This window comes from Xenopus laevis, chromosome 2L (genome assembly GCF_017654675.1).
Source record: "Xenopus laevis strain J_2021 chromosome 2L, Xenopus_laevis_v10.1, whole genome shotgun sequence".
Taxonomy (NCBI): Eukaryota; Metazoa; Chordata; class Amphibia; order Anura; family Pipidae; genus Xenopus; species Xenopus laevis.
Window position 1 is genome coordinate 7,739,856 of NC_054373.1, and position 20,234 is coordinate 7,760,089.

A 20,234-nucleotide genomic window follows, 5' to 3' on the forward strand; every position below is an offset into this window, starting at 1 on the left:
TACTTCGCACCCTTACGCCAGGCGAATTTTCGCTAGTGACGTAACTACGCAAATTCACTAACTTGCGCAGTGTACTGAACGCTACCTTTTACGCTAGACTTCCTTCGCCACCTCAGACATGGCGAAGCGCAATAGAGTAGATAGGGATTTTTTGAAAAAAAGTCAAAATTTTTTCTAAGTCCCAAAAAACGCTGGTATTTTCTATATTATGGGTGATAGGCTGAAAAAGATCGAAAAAATTTTTGGGGCTCCCCTCCTTTCCCCCTACATTTCCTGACTCATGGCAACTTACCTAGACAGTGGGCACATGTGTAGGGCAAAATAAAATTTTTATTTGATGATTTGAAGGTTTTTTAGGCATTTGTAGTGCTGATACGTATTCCTCCATTGAAATTTGAATTTCGCGCCGTATGCAAATTAGCCTTCGCTAGCGTAACTTCGCTTTACATAGCGAATCAACGCTAGCGCAACTTCGCAACCTTACGCTACCCCTGAGCGAAACTTTGGATTTTAGTGAATTTGCGGAGCCCTGGCGAAACTACGCCTGGCGAAGTGCGGCGAAGTTGCGCCTGGCGCAACTTCGCATCTTAGTGAATTTGCCCCTTTTGCTGTTACAAAATGAAACCTATACAAACAGAACAGTAAATATACCGGATCAACCTTTGGACTGGCTTGAAGCCCATATCTAGGCCTTAGCCGACTAGCATTATTAACTAGCTAGCTTGTACAAATACTTGAAATTAACCTAAAGCAGGTTTTGATTAAGAGCAATATTTTATTGTAATATGTTGTTTCCCCAGGTAGGCTTGCAAAGAATGTGACATTGGGCTATCATATTATATGTTCCTTCTGCAGATTGGTCAATCTCCCCCCCCCCCTTTTTTTTCCTTCATACTGCTCTCTCTTTCCTACTTACTTACTTCTTTCTTCATTCTTCACTTACCTTTATGTTGTCGATCCCAAGGTCTGTAACAGGGCCGGACTGGGAGTAAAAAGCAGCCCACACATATATGCTTGCTGGTCTTTTACTTACACACACGCATATTTCATATGTATATATACATATATATATTATATAGTGGATAATGTACCCCCTACTGTAATTTATAAAGATATTATAAGTCACAGAGGAGTTATGTGACCATATAAAAGCATACATATCTTTATAAATTAGGGGCTACATTATGAATTATAATTTACAGCAGGGGTGTCCAACCTTTTGGCTTCCCTGGGCCACATTCAAAGAAGAAGAATTTTCTGGGGCCACACATGAAATACATAACACTGTTGATTTCTAAAATTAAAGGAAATACACAGAAATTAACTACAATACCTGTGCAGTAAAAAAAATAGTCTAAAAAATAAATGAATATATTTGAAAATATGTCTTTTCAAATTTTGCAAATTTTTCCACGAAGCAAAATGGGACAGATGTAACCTCACATGCTGACCTGACAGATTTATGATGCAGAGTGCAGGGGCAGGGAATCTCTCTCTCCAAAGAGACGAGTCACGTGGCTGTGACGAGAGCCGTGACATCTCCAATAACTTTATTCAGCACACGCACTGTCCAGCCCATGAAGTTGCAGAGGGGAGGGGGGGTGCCGTCACTGTGTGGAGCAGCAAAGCTCAGCAGCAGAGTTTCTCTCCATATCATTCAGACTCAACCAGCGACGTGAGCAGCACAAGCTGGGCCGCATGGATCACCATCCTGGTCTGTGGGTTGGACACCCCTGCCCTAAACGGAGCAGTCAGAGGCAGGGAAAGAGATGTGCAACACTCTTATCAGTAAAGCCGACTTCTCCTCACTCCCTCACTCGCTCTCTCTCCCCCTCCCTCTGGAAATAACTTCTGCGTGCGAACTCAAACTATGTGAACTGTGCGCTCCTTGCTCCTAAAATATATTTTCCTGTAACATAGTAACATAGTAAGTAAGGTTGAAAAAAGACACACATCCATCGAGTTCAACCTTTTTTTTTTATTAACTACCTAACTGCCAGTTGATCCAGAGGAAGGCAAAAAACCTATCTGAAGCCTCTCCAATTTGCCTCAGAGGGGGAAAAATTCCTTCCTGACTCCAAAATGGCTCAGACTAGTCCCTGGATCAACTTGTACTATGAGCTATCTCCCATATCCCTGTATTCCCTCACTTGCTAAACACCATCCAACCCCTTCTTATACCTATCTAATGTATCATCCTGTACCACTGATTCACTTCCCAGCTCTCCCTGTAACACCCCTTTCCCTCCTCTAATCTCATTGGCTCCCCTCCTGTCTGCTGGGAGGAGCTACTGGTGAATAAAGCATCCGACCCTTCCTTGTACCTATCTAATGTATCAGCCTGTACCACTGATTCAGGGAGACAATTCCACATCTTCACAGCTCTCACTATAACAAACCCCTTCCCAATATTTAGGCGGAACCTCTTTTCTTCTAATCGGAATGGGTGACCTTGTGTCAGCTGGAAAGACCTACTGGTAAATAAATCATTAGAGAGATTATTATATGATCCCTTATATATTTATACATAGTTATCATATCTCCCCTTAAGCGCCTCTTCTCCAGAGTGAACATCCCCAATTTGGCCAGTCTTTCCTCATAGCTAAGATTTTCCCTTTACGAGCTTAGTTGCCCTTCTCTGTACCCTCTCTAATACAATAGTGTCCTGTTTGAGTGATGGAGACCAAAACTGTACGGCATATTCTAGATGGGGCCTTACCAGTGCTCTATACAGTGGAACAATGACCCCCTCCTGTCCCTTTTAATACAACAAATACCTTATTTGCCCTATTGTAGCATTGCTTGCTAAAGCCAAGTTTATTATCTACATGGACTCCAAGCTCCGTCTCCATTATGGATTTGCCTAGTGCAGTCCCATTAAGGGTATAAGTGGATATTGTTACATCCCAGGTGCAGGACTTTACATTTATCAACATTGAATCTCATTTGCCACTTAGCTGCCCAGATTGCCAGTTAGTCAAGATCCTGTTGCAAGTGCCACATCCTGGATGGAATTAATTGGGCTGATAGTTTTGTGTCATCTGCAAACACTGATACATTACTTACAACACCCTCCCCTAAGTCATTAATGAACAAGTTAAATAAAAGTGGGCCCAATACCGAGCCCTGGGGGACCCCACTAAGAACCTTACTCCAAGTAGAGAATGTCCCATTAACAACCCCCCTCTGTACCCGATCCTGTAGCCAGTTTCCTATCCATGTGCAAACGACTTCATTAAGCCCAACAGACCTTAGTTTAGAAAGCAGTCGTTTGTGGGGCACAGTATCAAACGCTTTGGCAAAATCCAAATAGATCACATCTACTTTTAATAGCAGATAAGTGCAGCACCCGGCCCACTTCATCACAGGATAGAGCTGACAGATTATCAGTCCGGGCCTGGTCTGTAAATTAAAAATGGCATTCAGAGATGCAAAATGCAATATGCCTGTAACAATCTCTTTATATATGCACTATATCTTGTACCCTCATGAAAGTTGAAAAATAAATACCTTTTAAAAAATAATAAACCAAGGAAATATCAGATCAACAAAAACCGTTACTTTTTTGGATTGTGGCACTAAAAAACAGCATCTTTTTTGGATTGCCATGTGAAAAATCCATATTTTTTTGGATCCGAAGCCAGAAAAGTCTGCAGACAATATCTTCAGACTTTTTGCAGCCTCTGGGTATAATACATCTCGAAAAATGAGTTGGAAAAAGTGGGTAATGGCAGCCCAAGTACATTACATACTTTGAGAGGCAGTGCTTACACGCCAAGTACATTTGTGCACTGGTATAGAAGCACAATCATTAAAGTTGAAAAAAGGCACATCTATCATTTTAACCTTTTCTATAATTAAAATTTGCCTGACTGCCTTTCCAACCAGCTGATCCAATCCAGTGAATAATCACAGTGGATAATTCTATAACAAGCATATTATATATAGTGAGTGGCAGTAGGCAGTGACACCCCCCAGTATAGCGAATAATGGTACACCAGGCATATTATCTAATGCAGGGGTCCCCAACCTTTTTTACCTGTGAGCTACATTCAAATGTAAAAAGAGTTGGGGAGCAACACAAGGATGAAAAAGTCCCTTGGGTGCCAAATAAGGGCTGTGATTGGCTATTTGGTAGCCCCTATGTGGACTGGCAGCCTACAAGAGGCTCTACTTGGCACTATACTTAGTTTTTATGCAATTAAAACTTGCTTTCAAGCCTGGATTTCAAAAATAAGCACCTGCTTTGAGGACCCTGAGAGCAACATCCAAGGGGTTGGAGAGCAACATGTTACTCATGAGCTACTGGTTGGGGATCACTGGTCTAATGGATGCAGAAACATTAGGGTTAGATGGATCCAGGGTAAATGAGTAGCCAATATCATTTAAAATGCCCCCCTGAACACTGGGCAACATAAATGCTGGGCAAGTTGTATTTATCATGCCACCAGAAAGCAATGAAGGATAAATCCAATGCTAATGCCATCTGTATAAAGTACCTCAGTAAAATCATAGGTTAATGGAGTGCAGTTTTTTGTAGAAGAGACTCAGCACATGTATAAGGTAATTTCATGTATAATCTCCACAGATCAGGATGAATGAATACTGCATTCAGCATTAACCCTTATTTTGCCCATACATGTTAATCTGCTGTACATACCTATCACTCTACCCTTTTAGCAGCTATCATGTATTTAAACCAATGGCTATGGCATGAGAATTGGATTGGTTGGAGGGAAGTTCAAAGCTAACCTTCAAGCCAATCGAATTACTCAGAAGTAGTACCGGGACTTAAAGGGGATCTATCGCGAAATTAAAATTCTCTGAATGGATAGTTGAGGTGGAAATAATAATATCTTCAAATATATTTCTTTAGCAGAAACGCTTACTTTTTTTGTAAAATGACATATTTTTTGTAAAATGCTTTCTCTGAGAGACAGTTCAAGCTACTGCTGAATACTGGGAGTGGCTACTCACTAGCTATGATGTCACTTAGCAACTAGCAAAGTCCCCGCCTCCTCCATGCTGAATAACATCCTCACACCAACTGCTACTCTGGAAGCGCCTTGTGAGAAAAGTAAGGCTGTCAGGTCTGCACATTCTCCCACTCAAGTACAGACAGAGAGATTGGTAAATATTGTACTGATTTAAAGGGATACTGTCATGGGGAAAATTGTTTTTTTCAAAATGAATCAGTTAATAGCGCTGCTCCAGCAGAATTCTGCAATGAAATCCATTTCTCAAAAGGGCAAACAGATTTTTTTATATTCAATTTTGAAATCTAACATGGGGCTAGACATATTGTCAATTTCCCGGCTGCCCCAAGTCATGTGACTTGTGCTCTGATAAACTTCAATCACTCTTTACTGCTGTACTGCAAGTTGGAGTGATATCACCCTCCCTTTTCCCCCCCCAGCAGCCAAACAAAAGAACAATGGGAAGGTAACCAGATAGCAGCTCCCTAACACAAGATAACAGCTGCCTGGTAGATCTAAGGACAACACTCAATAGTAAAAATCCATGTCCCACTGAGACACATTCAGTAATATTGAGAAGGAAAAACAGCAGCCTGCCAGAAAGCATTTCTCTCCTAAAGTGCAGGCACAAGTCACATGACCAGGGGCAGCTGGGAAATTGACAAAATGTCTAGCCCCATGTCAGATTTCAAAATTGAATATAAAAAAATGTGTTTGCTCTTTTGAGAAATGGATTTCAGTGCAGAATTATGCTGGAGCAGCACTATTAACTGATTCATTTTGAAAAATTTTTTTTTCCCCATGACAGTATCCCTTTAATGTAATGAGACTTTAAGCCCATTAATAACCAAAGGTACACATTTTTTGTAAGAATGTGAGCATGTATTAGAACAATAAGCATCCCCAATAGGACTCAATTATGGAAGCTGAAGGAAGTATATGACTGTATTAGCTGTAGCAATTTCAGTCAGCAACAGCAAGATCATTTCTAATGTAAAAAGGGATAGAAACTTCTGTTTTTCACCACACACCCTATAGGGGTACCTTAAAAAGCTCAATTTATTTTGGGAAGAAAAGATCCCAAAAAAGGATTACAATATCTGATGCTAAACTGCACATTAAAAAAAGTAATACATTGCTGTATAAACAAAATGTGTGGAGAAAACATGTCAATAATATACTATCAGGCAAGGTTCAACACAGAAATAGTACCGTATATATACACTCAGATTGTAAAATCAATAGGGCATGCCAAAAATGTCTCTTTGACACTAAGCTCTTAATCTAAATTGTACTTAGAATATTTTAAAAAAAAATGTAGTGACCCAATTGTACTATAAATTTTAGGGATGCACCGAATCAAATTTTTTGGAATCGGCTGAACCTCCGAATCCGTTGCTAAAGATTCAGCCGAATACCGAACCAAATCCTGATTTGCATATGCAAATTAGGGGTGGGAAGGGGAAACCATTTTTTACTTCCTTGTTTTCTGACAAAAAGTCACATGATTTCCACCCGCCCCCTAATTTGCATATGCAAATTCGGATTCGGATTCAGTTCAGCTGGGCAGAAGGATTCGGCCGAATCCTGCTGAAAAAGGCAGAAACCTGGCCGAATCCTGGATTCGGTGCATCCTTAATAAATGTATTGTTATGCTGTACAGTGAAGTGAACATAAGTAGCACAGTATAAAAAAAAAATACAAGTATACATAAACAAATTCTTTTATCAAAAAACAAAAAAACAAACACCCTCAAACATTAAGCCTAATGGTACACAAAGAGTGCCATTAGTGGTAGAGAAACATGTCACATTTAAGCATTTTTGGGTGTTAGAAAAAGCTAATTACTGAATGGTTGCTATGGGTAACTGCTCATTGGCAAATTTGCCCAGTGTTGATAAATGACCCCCAATGACTGTTACAATACAAGCACCCAGTATGTGTATTATGCGCCATGAGACCCCCTAACAGAGCGGAGACCCTAGAAAACCATATATTTTCTGAAAGTACACATTCAGACTAATCTGAAATGGGTAAATATGTCTTTCTACTGCAAACTACCAAACTGCAAAGTTATGCTAAACATAATGCCTTTTATTAAATTTCTGAAAATCGTCACAAAGCTTGCATTTACCCCATTATATACCCCACATTCATGTATCAGCATAGGGGTTGACATATACAGCGCAAAGTCTTCAGATCCGACACCCTGAGAGGAAGCACATGCGACAAGATGGATGCACCAAATATAATGTAAGTAATAGAAATAACACACCTACAAACTGCATGCATCCATCACGACACAACTGTCGGATGCGAATGCCGCATGTTGCGTCTTCATCCGACAGTCATCAGATGCATGCAGTTTCTAGGTGTGATATTTCTATCACACCTAGAGGTGGCTGCAGGGGGAGGGGTGACTGCAGGAGGAGGGGTGGCTGCAGGGGGGCAGGCTGCAGGGGGAGGGGTGACTGCAGGAGGAGGGGGGCTGACTTCAACTTGCTCCATCCCTGCTCATTCCCCCACCTCTAGGCAACAGAGTGGGGGATGCAGTGGCCCCTGGGGCGCAATCACCAGGGGGCCCAAGGTAGCAGTAGGCACGTGAATTCTACGTGTCCTGCTGCTGCCTGCACTTCATATACCCACAGCACCGCCCACTAACTTGATTATCACCGAAGACGTCTGCCTCCTCTTTGTGGGACCCCCTCCTGCAACCCCAGATGGTGTTACCCCAGGTTAGTGTTACACTTACACACAAACACACACTTATTACACTGATACACACTTACATTCACACTAACACATAGACACATACATTTTTTGGGATCAGAGGGGGGTCACAGCACTCACACTTGTACCCGCACACATACGCACATAACGAAATTTTGAGAATTGTACACACACATACGCACATACTGTATATACTCTAGTATAAGCCGACCCGAGTATAAGCCGAGGTACCTAATTTTACCTAAGAAAACTGGGAAAATGTATTGACTCAAGTATAAGCCATGGGGAAGAACTGGTGCCACATTAGTTTGTATGTGACACTGAGACACGTGAGTACTGAATGTGCTGCTCCAGTTTGATTCTATGCTTAGCTAACATGGCTGCGTCTCAGTGTCACATACAAACTAATGTGCGGCTGGAATTCACACACTGTTACCAAGTGCACCTTTATTTCATTATGTCTTGTTTCTGGGAGGGAGGGGGAGTTTGAGAAGGAGATAAAAGTCTTCATGAACAGGAGACGGTAATGTAAAACAGTTTTGGGGAGGCTTAGCCTTCCCTAGCCTTATAGAAAATCCACCTATGACTACAAAGTATTTCTGGCTGGGACATACAATTCTTAATGTGCTTAATCCTCTGCCTTTAGCAGAACACACAGCAATCTGATTCAGTTATGCTGAAAACTGTGTCACAGAAAAGCTAACGTTAAGGGAAAGTAAACCCCAATGTTATTCTAAGCAACTTCCCAATATGCATTTCCTACAGACGAGCAAGGGTTTTAAAGTTATTTGTAGATGAAACTATGTAGGCACTGCTGGTTCTGACTTTTAATAATATAGCAGAAAACAGTTCCCTTCAGTCAAAACGTTCCCACTACTATTTATGTGCTTCGTCAGAGTCAGACTCACCAGGGAAGAAAAGAAGGGTCATTAGTAGTGGATTCTCTTAGTAACAATATCGTCATCGCTGATCAGATTCCATATGTTTGATTTTGAACAAAACAGTCCAATAAATAGATAATATATACATTTCATTATGTCTATACCATTGCAAAGTATATTTTCTTTCATAATTGTATGCTCTTCAATATTAAATTATTTTCTTCCTATTAAATAGAAATAAATCCTCTCAGTAAGTACAGTCCCAGACCAGTGTGCAGTTCAGAGTTATTGTCAGTCAGACCAGATTTCTCATAAATGAAAGTGAAAATAGTTCTGGCGGGAAAAAATACCTTTCTACATGACTTGTGTGTTGGAGGGAAAACGTGTGGAGTCCATTATGTCCCTGCACTGGATCTCACTAAGGAGAGAGTTTCCCTTCCAGAAGGTTTCTGTTATATTACTGTGTCTGGCTCATACTGCAGGTAAGAAATTGTATGTCGTACCCACAACTGTATTCTGTATATAATTCCCACAACTGGTCTCCTCCTGCACTTGTACTCTCAGCAATGTACCCTGAGAAAAGGGATTTTTATTAAATAGGCAATTTTGTTTGTCTCAGAAATGGATTATCAGTCCCTACTGTTATCACTCATGTATTATAAGGGATAATGTACCCCCTACTATAAATGATAAGGATATTAGAAGTCACTGAGGGGTTGTTCTGTGACCATATAAAGGCACAAGGCTGCAGGCTGAGTTATACAGGGAACTCTGAGTATCACTCATGTATTATAAGGCATAATGTACCCCCTACTGTAAATGATAAGGATATTAGAAGTCACTGAGGGGTTGTTCTGTGACCATATAAAGGCACAAGGCTGCAGGCTGAGTTATACAGGGAACTCTGAGTATCACTCATGTATTATAAGGGATAATGTACCCCCTACTGTAAATGATAAGGATATTAGAAGTCACTGAGGGGTTGTTCTGTGACCATATAAAGGCACAAGGCTGCAGGCTGAGTTATACAGGGAACTCTGAGTATCACTCATGTATTAAAAGGGATAATGTACCCCCTACTGTAAATGATAAGGATATTAGAAGTCACTGAGGGGTTCTGTGACCATATAAAGGCACAAGGCAGCAGGCTGAGTAATACAGGAATATCTCGGATAATTTACCCCCTACTGGAGCAAATTTAATAAATGTATCATTTCTGTTTTATGATGTTTTTCTAAATAGACTAAGAATAATTTATTATTAATTATTTCACAGTAATGCAAAATTAGAGATTACAATTGTTCATGACAAATCCAAATTCTGCAAATCAGGTAAATTCTAAACCAAATGCTGACATTGGTGTCAAAAGGAAATGTCATTAATAAACTAAATGCCTGTCTCTAAATCAGTGCAATGTTTCTTTCAGTATCTGAGCCTGGAGTAAAATGCAAATTCTCAGGACCTGCCATTATAGGGGGTAACGCTACACTGAGGTGCCAACTCCCAGGATCCTTTGAGGTGCTGCAGGTGACCTGGCAAAGGAGTAAAGATGGCTTCCGAGAAAACATTGCGACCTACAGCAACAAGTATGGGGTCAAGGTACTGAGCCCCTTTAACAGTAGAGTAGAGGTTTTCAACACAAGCCCAAAAAAGTCATCCATGAAGATTTCTGCACTGACAAAGGAGGATGAAGCCTGTTATATTTGTGCCTTTAGTGTGTATCAGCACGGAGCCTACACTGGGCAAGTCTGTCTCCCCACCCTGGGTAAGTTAAATAAAGCCCCTACTTGCCCCCAGGGCCGCCATTATAAATCACGGGGCCTCGTACAACAAAATTATTGGGGCCTGCCCAGCCCACATGCCCCACCCCAGATCCCGCCCACCCCACACCACAGTTAAAAGACCACACGGAAATCAGCGATAAAAACTGTAAACCCTCCCCCCCACACACAAACACAAGTTATAAAAAGCCACTGATGGTCAGGGCCTCCTAATAAGTTAAAAAAAAAAACGTTGGCGCCAGGGCCCCCAGGACATAAATTTCAGCTTCTTTTCGCAGCTTCCGGACTTCAAATTCGGCTCTTCAGGGCTTCGGCTCTTCGACGGTTTGGGACTACGGCAGATGCAGCTCGGCAGTCAAGGGGGCCGGCTATTTCGAAAAGGTGCAGAACATCAGGGCCCCTCTCTTGGCGCAGGCCCAGTACAGTAGTACCCCCTGTTCCCCCCTGATGGCGGCCCTGCTTGCCCCCTTTGCTTATTTAGATCTAAAATCCCCTAAAATGCTAAAATGATGGCAAAAGCTTTGTGCACCCACTGTAGGCTCTGTATAAGAAATGGAAGATATAAGGAAAACTGAAGGCAGGAGGTGGTTTATCTTGAGAAAAGCCCCTGCGAGGGGACAGGGCTCTGAACATGATTCCAACTGAACCAAAGTGAATTCCAATACATCTGTAATTAATTATTTTTGCTTCAGTTTCAGGCAATGAATTTATTTGCTCTGCTGTTGGGTCTCATATTCTCAATATCACTGTGAATCCCCCCAATATCAACACTGATTCTGCAGCACAGTCAGAAGGTGGAATAACAGGGGCAATACAGAAAGGCACCTTTACAGAAAGAGAGAATGTGACCTGTACTTTCCAGTTGCCCAGGACAGACAGGCACAAACAGGATCTTACAGGTAAATCTTCTACAAGATTTTTGTTTTACTACTTGTATATAATTTTAAAGGAAATTCATAAATATATTCAGCTATTTAAAATTAAGACAGACCCCATCATGAATACCATTTCTTCCTTAAACCACAGTACTGTTCTCTTTTCCAATAAACTGATATTTTCCAGCTGTACAGACTTCAGACAGAACATTGGGGAACGGGATGTAACAAACCCTTTCCTTACCCTTTAGAACAATATAATGATCTGGATGACGATGAGGAAATTGTCTCTACAAATTGTTCTGCATCTGGCAAAACAAAACCTTATATAATATGGGAGAATGAAGGGAAACCCGTCAGTACAGAATATAAAGAAAAAGTAACTGGTGATATCACAACTGTCACAAGTACTCGCTGGTACTCACTGGCCTGGCTATTGGCACAGGATAAACCAATCATCTGTTATATCACAATCAACCCTGGTGCCATAGGTGAGTTATTTGCCTATTTTATATATATATATTTATTTCTATTAAATTATTATTGATATATAGGTAATCAGTTGAGTCTAAAAATATGGTTATTATAAAATAAACCTTTTAGATAATTTGCCAAACTTAGATTTGACTTAGAGGAAAGTGAAAGAGGAAGAGCCTCTATGACCTAATTAAGATCTGATGGACATCAGGTTAGTCAAATTAAATCTCACCATAGAAGTAAGAGGTAGTTAGGTTAGTTAGCAAGGAGAGCTGAGGCCATGACCAGTCAGGTAATGACCCTGGTGAATATGTTGCTCTGCAGAAAGCCTGATTGGGTAACTGTTGTTTATACAATAAGTGTCAAAGCTGTAAAAGTACAACACCCAGCAATTATATATATATCCCAACTATATACACAGCAGTATTATTTATTCTATTTGATGGAACTTGATCCCTTAGGAGAAAGAAAAGAGTCCAGTACTTCTCAAGAGGAGAATTCTCAGACTCTACACCAAACTTCTTTAGGTAAGAGCTCACAGAATGAATTGAAGTTTTAAAGGGCCAGCAACCCCCCCAAATCAAGTGGTTTTGAAAGCACTCAAATATTATGCACCGTGATCCTGGCGTATGCTACACATAGAACCCCACACAGGGTGAATTGATTTTGCCATTAGTTGGAAAACAGCAGCAGTCAATATATCCCACTCCAACTATCCCATAATAATTAGATACAAAGTTTTATACAATTTGTGGTAAATCCTGACCAATATCCACGTAAACATTATATCTTCTGATCATTATCACAATGTATATAGCACCAGTAAATTACGCTGCACTTGTGTGTGTGTGTGGGGGGGGGGGGTCTGGCCAGTCTACTATATCTCTTTGTCATTGGGCTTCTAGTTATTAATGTTATTAATGATAAGTGTCTGCCCTATCCCTTGTTAACTGAAGGGGCAGCCACATAAAGGTGCACAGTGTTATATAAAGCTTGCTTTACCCCTAGAATTATAGTTTACTAACTGTGGGGTTAAACAAAGCAACCCCATGCTGAAAGTATTTTTTTTTATAAGTTAAAGGGGGACCCAACCCAAAAAGGACTTTTCTGGACACAATCTGACAATAATTCTTGTAGGGTAAAATGCTTTCCCCACCCATCCAACCCTTTCTTATACCTAATGTATCAGCCTGTACCACTGATTCACTTCCCAGCTCTCCCTGTAACACCCCTTTCCCTCCTCTAATCTCATTGGCTCCCTCCTGTCTGCTGGGAGGAGCTACTGGTGAATAAAGCATCCGACCCTTCCTTGTACCTATCTAATGTATCAGCCTGTACCCCTGATTCACTTCCCAGCTCTCCCTGTAACACCCCTTTCCCTCCTCTAATCTCATTGGCTCCCTCCTGTCTGCTGGGAGGAGCTACTGGTGAATAAAGCATCCGACCCTTCCTTGTACCTATCTAATGTATCAGCCTGTACCACTGATTCACTTCCCAGCTCTCTCTGTAACACGCCTTTCCCTCCTCTAATCTCATTGGCTCCCCTCCTGTCTGCTGGGAGGAGCTACTGGTGAATAAAGCATCCGACCCTTCCTTATACCTATCTAATGTATCAGCCTGTACCACTGATTCAGGGAGACAATTCCACATCTTCACAGCTCTCACTGTAACAAACCCCTTCCCAATATTTAGCTGGAACCTCTTTTCTTCTAATCGGAATGGATGACCTTGTGTCAGCTGGAAAGACCTACTGGTAAATAAATCATTAGAGAGATTATTATATTATCCCCTTATATATTTAGCTCAAAACAAAAACTGTGGTACCGAGTTAGCCAGTAGCAAAAATAACTAATAAAAAAACAAACAAATACAAAAAAAGTGTTGTAGAAGTGATACCTATATTGGCCAACAATAAAAAAAATAGATTGCAAGCTTTTTGAGCACCAAGGCCCCATCATCAGGCAAAATACAAATGAAAGCTAGAAAGGCACAGCACATATACTGTTAGATCAGTGAAAGATATTCATGGGTAATACATTAGGAAGTTACAGATAGATAGAGATCAATTGTAGAGATAATACAATGAATTAGAGTGGGTTGTAAATAGTCCAGGAGTCTGGATTCAGTCAGGTCACATAGTGTCACATTAAACCTGACCCTAAATTAATTTTTTATATTCAATTTTGAAATCTGACATGGGGCTAGACATATTGTCAATTTCCAAGCTGCCCCAAGTCATGTGAAGTCATGTTTCTACCCAAATGAAGGACTAAATCAGACAGATTCGGTTGACCCCAGTCCAACCATAAGATCACATGCAAGCCTATATGTGAGCACTATTTGACTTTAATGACAATAAATAAATTAAAATTCAGGCAAGATTTGTCCCAGCAGAGTACTCTATATCAACCAGGTTTCCTTCCATTATTATAATGTCCATAATTTGGTAAATACCAACTGTTTCTTTGATGCTATGGTTACTGAATTAGGGAGAGTTTTGTCCGTATACTGTAACTATATGTTAATGTTAACTAATTTGTTTATATTATTTTTTCCCTATTAGATAAAGAAACAACTAATAAGCAAGACAGCCATTACGTCCGATTAGCCATAGTAATGGTTCCATTTGCATTTGCCCTGCTCCCTGTGTGTTTCCTTAACTGGAAGAGAAAAGCTTGGCAGTAAGTAACAGACATCTGAGAAACCTGTTCACAAAAATCTGTTATCCAGAAAACCCCAGGTCCTGGGCATTTTGGATAACAGTTCCCATACCTGTATAAAAAACAGTGTTTGTATGAACAAGCTCTTTGGCACGGCAGGCTAAAGCACTGGTTGTTTAAAAAAAAAAAAAAATAGTGTTTGTGCAGAGTTCCCCTTTAAAGGATAAAATACTGTATGTGAGTGTAACATTGATGAGGGGCTATTCTAAGCACTTTTGTAATTTACATTTATAATTTCTTTTCTTTTTATTATACTTTTCTTTTAGATACTAGATATTAAGGGATACATGTACTGTTAATATGAATGAATTGTGTTACAACATCGCCACCTGCTGGTCAGTTTCCCACCAGTCTGACCAGCAAGTAGTCAAGGAAGTTGTCAGGAGAAAGAAAGAGGCTGATGTTCTTCTGCTTAGGAATAAAATTAGAAACCTTTCTCACATCTTTCCTAAGCAGAAGAAAATTAAAGCAGCCTTTTTATTTCTGGTCAGACTGGTGGGAAACTGATCAGCAGGTGGTGCTGTTGTAACGCAATTCATTCATATTAACAGTACATGTATCCCTTAATATCTTGGAATAAAAAGAAAATAAACAATGAATGTAAATGACAAAAGGGCTTAGAATAGCCCCCTCATCAGTTTTACATTCACTTATTTTAAAGGTTTGCTTATCCTTCAAGAAATCTCAGGAATAGTGGGGAAATAGAGATAAAGGTATCAAGAAGAAAGAATTGTTTATCAGATATTAACAGGTGCTCCTTAATGAAATGGAGAGAAATGTGTGTTTTAGGAAACTGGCACTATGTGTTTTAGCTTGGCCTTACATATTACACAGATTCAGTACCTGTAATATCAAAGGTAGAGAGCTTAATCCCTCACTAAATACCCTTTGCGGTATCAGATGCTAAGCTGAAGGACCCGCTCCGGCTTCCAGGGTCAGACAATCCAATTAAGACAGATATCAGCAACACACTTGTCGATTTGAAGATAATGTAAAGTTTATTGTATCATTCAAAAAAGGGCAACGTTTCAGACCACCTGGGCCCTTTAACAAGCCTTGATAAAGGGCCCAGGTGGCCTGAAACATTGCCCTTTTTTGAATGATACAATAAACTTTACATTATCTTCAAATCGACAGCGTGCTGCTGATATCTGTCTTAATAGTATCAGTACCTGTGTATATAATAGGATAAATGGATTGCTTGTTATACTGAAATTATAGCCTTTCACTATTCCCCCCCAAACAGAGCTCAAAAGGCACAGCCAGTGAATGAGCCTAGACCTGAATCGAAATCCAACACATATGGGACTCCAAACACACTTTGCAGGACCCCTACTACTACTAGGGTAAGTAGTGTGGTTAAGACCTTCCTAAATGAAGCAATGAAATACTTTGAGATGATCAGGTCCAGATTTGTCAGCCAGTTGCCCCAAGGCCAAGTACCCCTTGGACAGGCACTCTGCCCCCATGCTCCTGCTCGGCACACTTCTGCTCCCTCCACTCGTTTGCATGAGCAATCCTCTGGTTACAGGATTTAAATTTCCCATGAGCCAAATTCTACAATATTGGTTAAAAATGAATAAGCAGCTGGGCAGCATGTCGCCCTTAATTTGTGCCGCCCTAGGCCCGGGCCATGAAGATCAGTCAGTGATAGAAACAAGAGACATAAACAAGAGCATGAATTCAAACCCTCCCGACTCCTCCAGCTACAGCCTACACAAGTTACATACTTAATTTAGTTTGATAAACATCAGAGGCTCACTCCTGGTGTAGGTGGCCATGTTGGGGCATAATAAGCATCACATGGTCCCATGTCATACACCTAAAGAGCAAGTCAAAACACTAACTGAATATGTACAAGCATGTGCCCCAGTATGGCCTCCTACACCAAGAGTGGGGGGACCAGTAGCCAATCGGGGGCCAATGTTTTCCCTATAAAGAATGTTTGGCTGACATTCATTCAATTCTCCACAGTCCTGTCAGCTCTATATATATATATATATATATATATATATATATATATATATATATATATATATATATATATATATATATATATATATATATATATATATATATATATATATATATATATATATATATATATATATATATATATATATATATATATATATAGTCAACTACAAGAGGTCCTCTGCACTCAACCCATTATCAATATATTTAAGACAGACATTTTGTGCATACTGCTACTAAAAAATGCCTTACCCTTTAAACAACACAGGGATTGTTTGTCCATATATTGCAATATATTTAAGATGGCCAACTACGTCAAAGTCATCCCATATCTGGCCAGTCCTACGCTTAATTTTCATCTGATTCATTAAGAATTCAATTGCTTAATTATACATTTTACAAAGGGACTAAGTTTTACCTGCAACTTACTCGCTGGAGGACTGGCCAGATATGGGATGACTGTGACGTAGTTGTTCAGCTTAAATATATTGCAATATATGGACAAACAATCCCTGTGTTGTTTAAAGGGTAAGGCATTTTTCAGTAGCAGTAGCACAAAATGTCTCTGTCTTAAATATATTGATAATGGGTTGAGTGCAGAGGACTCTTGTAGTTGACTATATGTATTTTGTGGTCACACCCTCATTGCACCCCCCGCCTAATGGTTTTAAAAAATAGTGGTGAGCACAACTTTCCCTTGTTTGTTATAGTTATACAGGAGCAGTGACCAGCTCCATGTTGTAGCTCCCACCCTTCCCAGCTATAGTCAGGTGATCCCACTGGTGTCTAATAAAAGGGCAGCCAAGTTTGGGAGTTTTACTTTGAAAGCAGCAAGTAAGTTGCAGGTAAAACTTAGTCCCTTTGTAAAATGTATAATTAAGCAATTGAATTCTTAATGAATCAGATGAAAATTAAGCGTAGGACTGGCCAGATATGGGATGACTTTGACGTAGTTGTTCAGCTTAAATATATTGCAATATATGGACAAACAATCCCTGTGTTGTTTAAAGGGTAAGGCATTTTTTAGTAGCAGTAGCACAAAATGTCTCTGTCTTAAATATATTGATAATGGGTTGAGTGCAGAGGAATCTTGTATTTGACTATATGTATTTTGTGGTCACACCCTCATTGCACCCCCGCCTAATGGTTTTAAAAAATAGTGGTGAGCACAACTTTCCCTTGTTTTATATATATATATATATATATATATATATATATATATATATATATATATATTAACTAATTGTCCTTATTTGCTTTTCAGATTTTAATGACATCTACCACAGGATCTGAAATGTCAAAGAGAAATAATATAATACACAATCAGGATACAGTAAGTGACAGATTTAGATTGTTGTGTGTGTAGCAGTATCATTGGACCGGCTCCATCTCTTGTCAGTTCCTCCCTTGAACCAACAGTCACCAAGTTCTTTATTTCAGCAGTCGGCTCTGTGCATTTAAATATAAAATAGGGTAACTAATTGTCCTCATGTGCTTTGCAGAATCATATCAGCAGTACCCCAGGATCTGCATCAGAGGGAAGGAATACAAAACACAATCAGGATACAGTAAGTTCCTCTCTTGAACCAACAGTCACCAAGTTCTTTATTTCAGCAGTCGGCTCTGTGCAGTCACTCAGGACAATTATTCATGTGCAGTCACTGATACACACTGTATGGCCTGTATTCACACTGTATGTTCCTCTTACTCATAATGTGAAATAAAATAAAAAGGAATGATAGGGAGTTACTCAATAGCAAAGTCTTTGCACTGTAAGGGGCATATTTATCAATATCTTTTTCCCATCAAGGCAAATTCTGCTTCAGGTTCCCTTAGGTTTCTATGATATGCACTGATAGAACTGATTTGATACAACACAAAGCTGTGCCCATTGATATAAACGGATCTAGGGGCCTCTGGGACATTTGGTAAATATCAGATAAATGTATCTAGTATAGGTCAATCTAAAAACAACTGGACTTGCTGAGTAATCTGCCACTAAGGACTTTTATAGATGCAACTTACAGGGCAAATCAACCCAAAAAAAGCTTAATAAAAGAAAACATAATTCTAAGCAACTTTCCAACATTAATGCAAAAACAATTGCTATTAAAAGAAGCATTTGCTTAACTCCTGTTGTTACTTTTTAAACAATGTTGCAAAAGTATTAGGGGCAAATTTACTTACCTCCGAAATTGCGCCAATGATGCACTTGATACACTTCGCCAGGCGTAGATTCAACGCTAATTAACGAAAATCCGAAGTTGCGTCCAGGCTTTCCGAACGCTTGCGAAGTTGTGCTAGCAATAATACGTTAAGCAGTTCGAAGTTACGCTAGCGATGCCTAATTAGCATATGGCGTGAAGTTAACGTACAATGGACGTATATGTTGCAGTAACTACATTACACTACACAAGGCCAGGGAAACTTAATAAAACAGAGTTGTTATATTGCCCTACACATGAGCCTAGTGTATAGTTTATGTGCCATATGTTAGGAAATATAGGGGGGAAGGAGGGAACCCAGAAAAAAATTATGATCTTTTTCAGCCTATCACCCTGTTAAAAGTAAAAGACGCCAAACTATTTCTTGAGGAACTTCTATCTACTCTATTACACTTCGCCAGGTCTGAGGTGGCGAAGGAAAGTCTGGCGCAAGAGGTAACGTTCAGTAAAATCCGCATCTTAGTGAATTTGCGTCATTACGTCCATTCGCCAGAGCGAAAATTCCCCTGGCGTTAGAGTGCAAAGTAGCGCTAGAGTCTATCTCCTTCGCTAGGGAATTTAGGCCAGTGCCCGTTAGTAAATCTGCGAAGTTCCGAAATGACATCACACTGGCAAATTTTCGCCAGTATTAGTCACTTCGCCCTTTAGCAAATTTGCCCCTTAGTTCCCCAGCAAAGACAGGTCTGTTAATGAGCTGCCTTCTCTTACTTTGTATCAACAGTCTGAATCATCAGATCAAAGAGTAGAAAGAGACAAACACTGCTTTCAGTAACAATACATACAGTATGCAAATAACTTACAAAAACATAGAAAATTTGTACTAAACATATATTGCAAAGTTGCTAAGATTTATGTTTTATTTTATTAGGCTAACAATTATTTTTTAGGTTGACATTCCCTTTAAGACACCATTTAAAATTCCCAACTGTATAGACACATTATGGTCAGATGAACAAGAACATTACTACAAATTACTACAACCAGCAGTGAATCAGCCACATTTTTACAGCAGTTCCATTATGTGTCTGTACTTTTTGCTTTACAGGAGAACACATGGACCCCCATATCTGCTGTGTCGAAAGCAAGACTGGATTCAAAAACTGATAAGGAAAATAAGACTCCAAAGAGAAAACTCCAATTTTAATATTTTCCTAACTTTTCCAAACCACCTGAACAAACTTTTCAAATGGAAACCTTGGGTTTTGTGTATGATAAAGAAGGGCTGTATTTGACTGGGTATGTCAGAACCCTGTACTATAAAATTAAATGTACAGCCCTTTATTCCATTCAATTGCTGCTTTATTACCTGCACTACATCAATAGTGAGATCTTCTGTTAAACCTTATGGCTATAGAGTATTTAAAGGCTAAGGAAACCTAGTCGGCGCAAAAAACCCTCCCCCCCTCCCGTTTGTTGCCCACCCTCCCCCCCTGGCCTACCCATCCCGCTGGGCACGGCGTTTTGGCGCATACGCAGTAGGATCATTTCGCCAGTACGGATCTACTGCGCATGCGCCAAAAGTCCGCGCATGCGCAGTAGATCGTACCGACAAAATGATCCTACTGCGCATGCGCCGTTCAAAGCAGGAAGAAGAT

General features: G+C 40.0%; 1 protein-coding gene across 4 annotated transcripts; it reads left to right on the top strand.

Moving 5' to 3' along the window:
- The first annotated feature begins 8,182 nt into the window (after positions 1-8,182).
- Positions 8,183-20,027, top strand: LOC108707837. 4 transcript variants are annotated; one of them, XM_018245862.2, is made up of 10 exons: positions 8,184-9,069; positions 10,014-10,352; positions 11,061-11,267; positions 11,495-11,734; positions 12,182-12,247; positions 14,284-14,401; positions 15,687-15,786; positions 17,679-17,747; positions 17,917-17,982; positions 19,685-20,027. In XM_018245862.2, exons 1-10 carry the CDS (start codon positions 8,946-8,948, stop codon positions 19,781-19,783), a joined length of 1,428 nt encoding a protein of 475 aa, XP_018101351.1. In that variant the 5' UTR covers positions 8,184-8,945; the 3' UTR covers positions 19,784-20,027. The 4 variants fall into 4 exon arrangements, with proteins under 4 accessions (XP_041437375.1, XP_018101351.1, XP_041437377.1 ...); XM_041581440.1 differs by having other exon boundaries at positions 8,331-9,069; positions 11,067-11,267; XM_041581441.1 differs by lacking the exon at positions 17,917-17,982 and having other exon boundaries at positions 8,183-9,069.
- The last annotated feature ends 207 nt before the right edge of the window (positions 20,028-20,234 follow it).

Bases quoted from the DNA above. Each gene is read 5' to 3' on its own strand.
- LOC108707837 (XM_018245862.2), top strand. From the start codon at position 8,946: ATGACTTGTGTGTTGGAGGGAAAACGTGTGGAGTCCATTATGTCCCTG. The intron at 11,735-12,181 runs GTGAGTTATTTG...TTGATCCCTTAG, and splicing joins AATCAACCCTGGTGCCATAG to GAGAAAGAAAAGAGTCCAGT. The intron at 17,748-17,916 runs GTAAGTGACAGA...TGTGCTTTGCAG, and splicing joins TAATACACAATCAGGATACA to AATCATATCAGCAGTACCCC.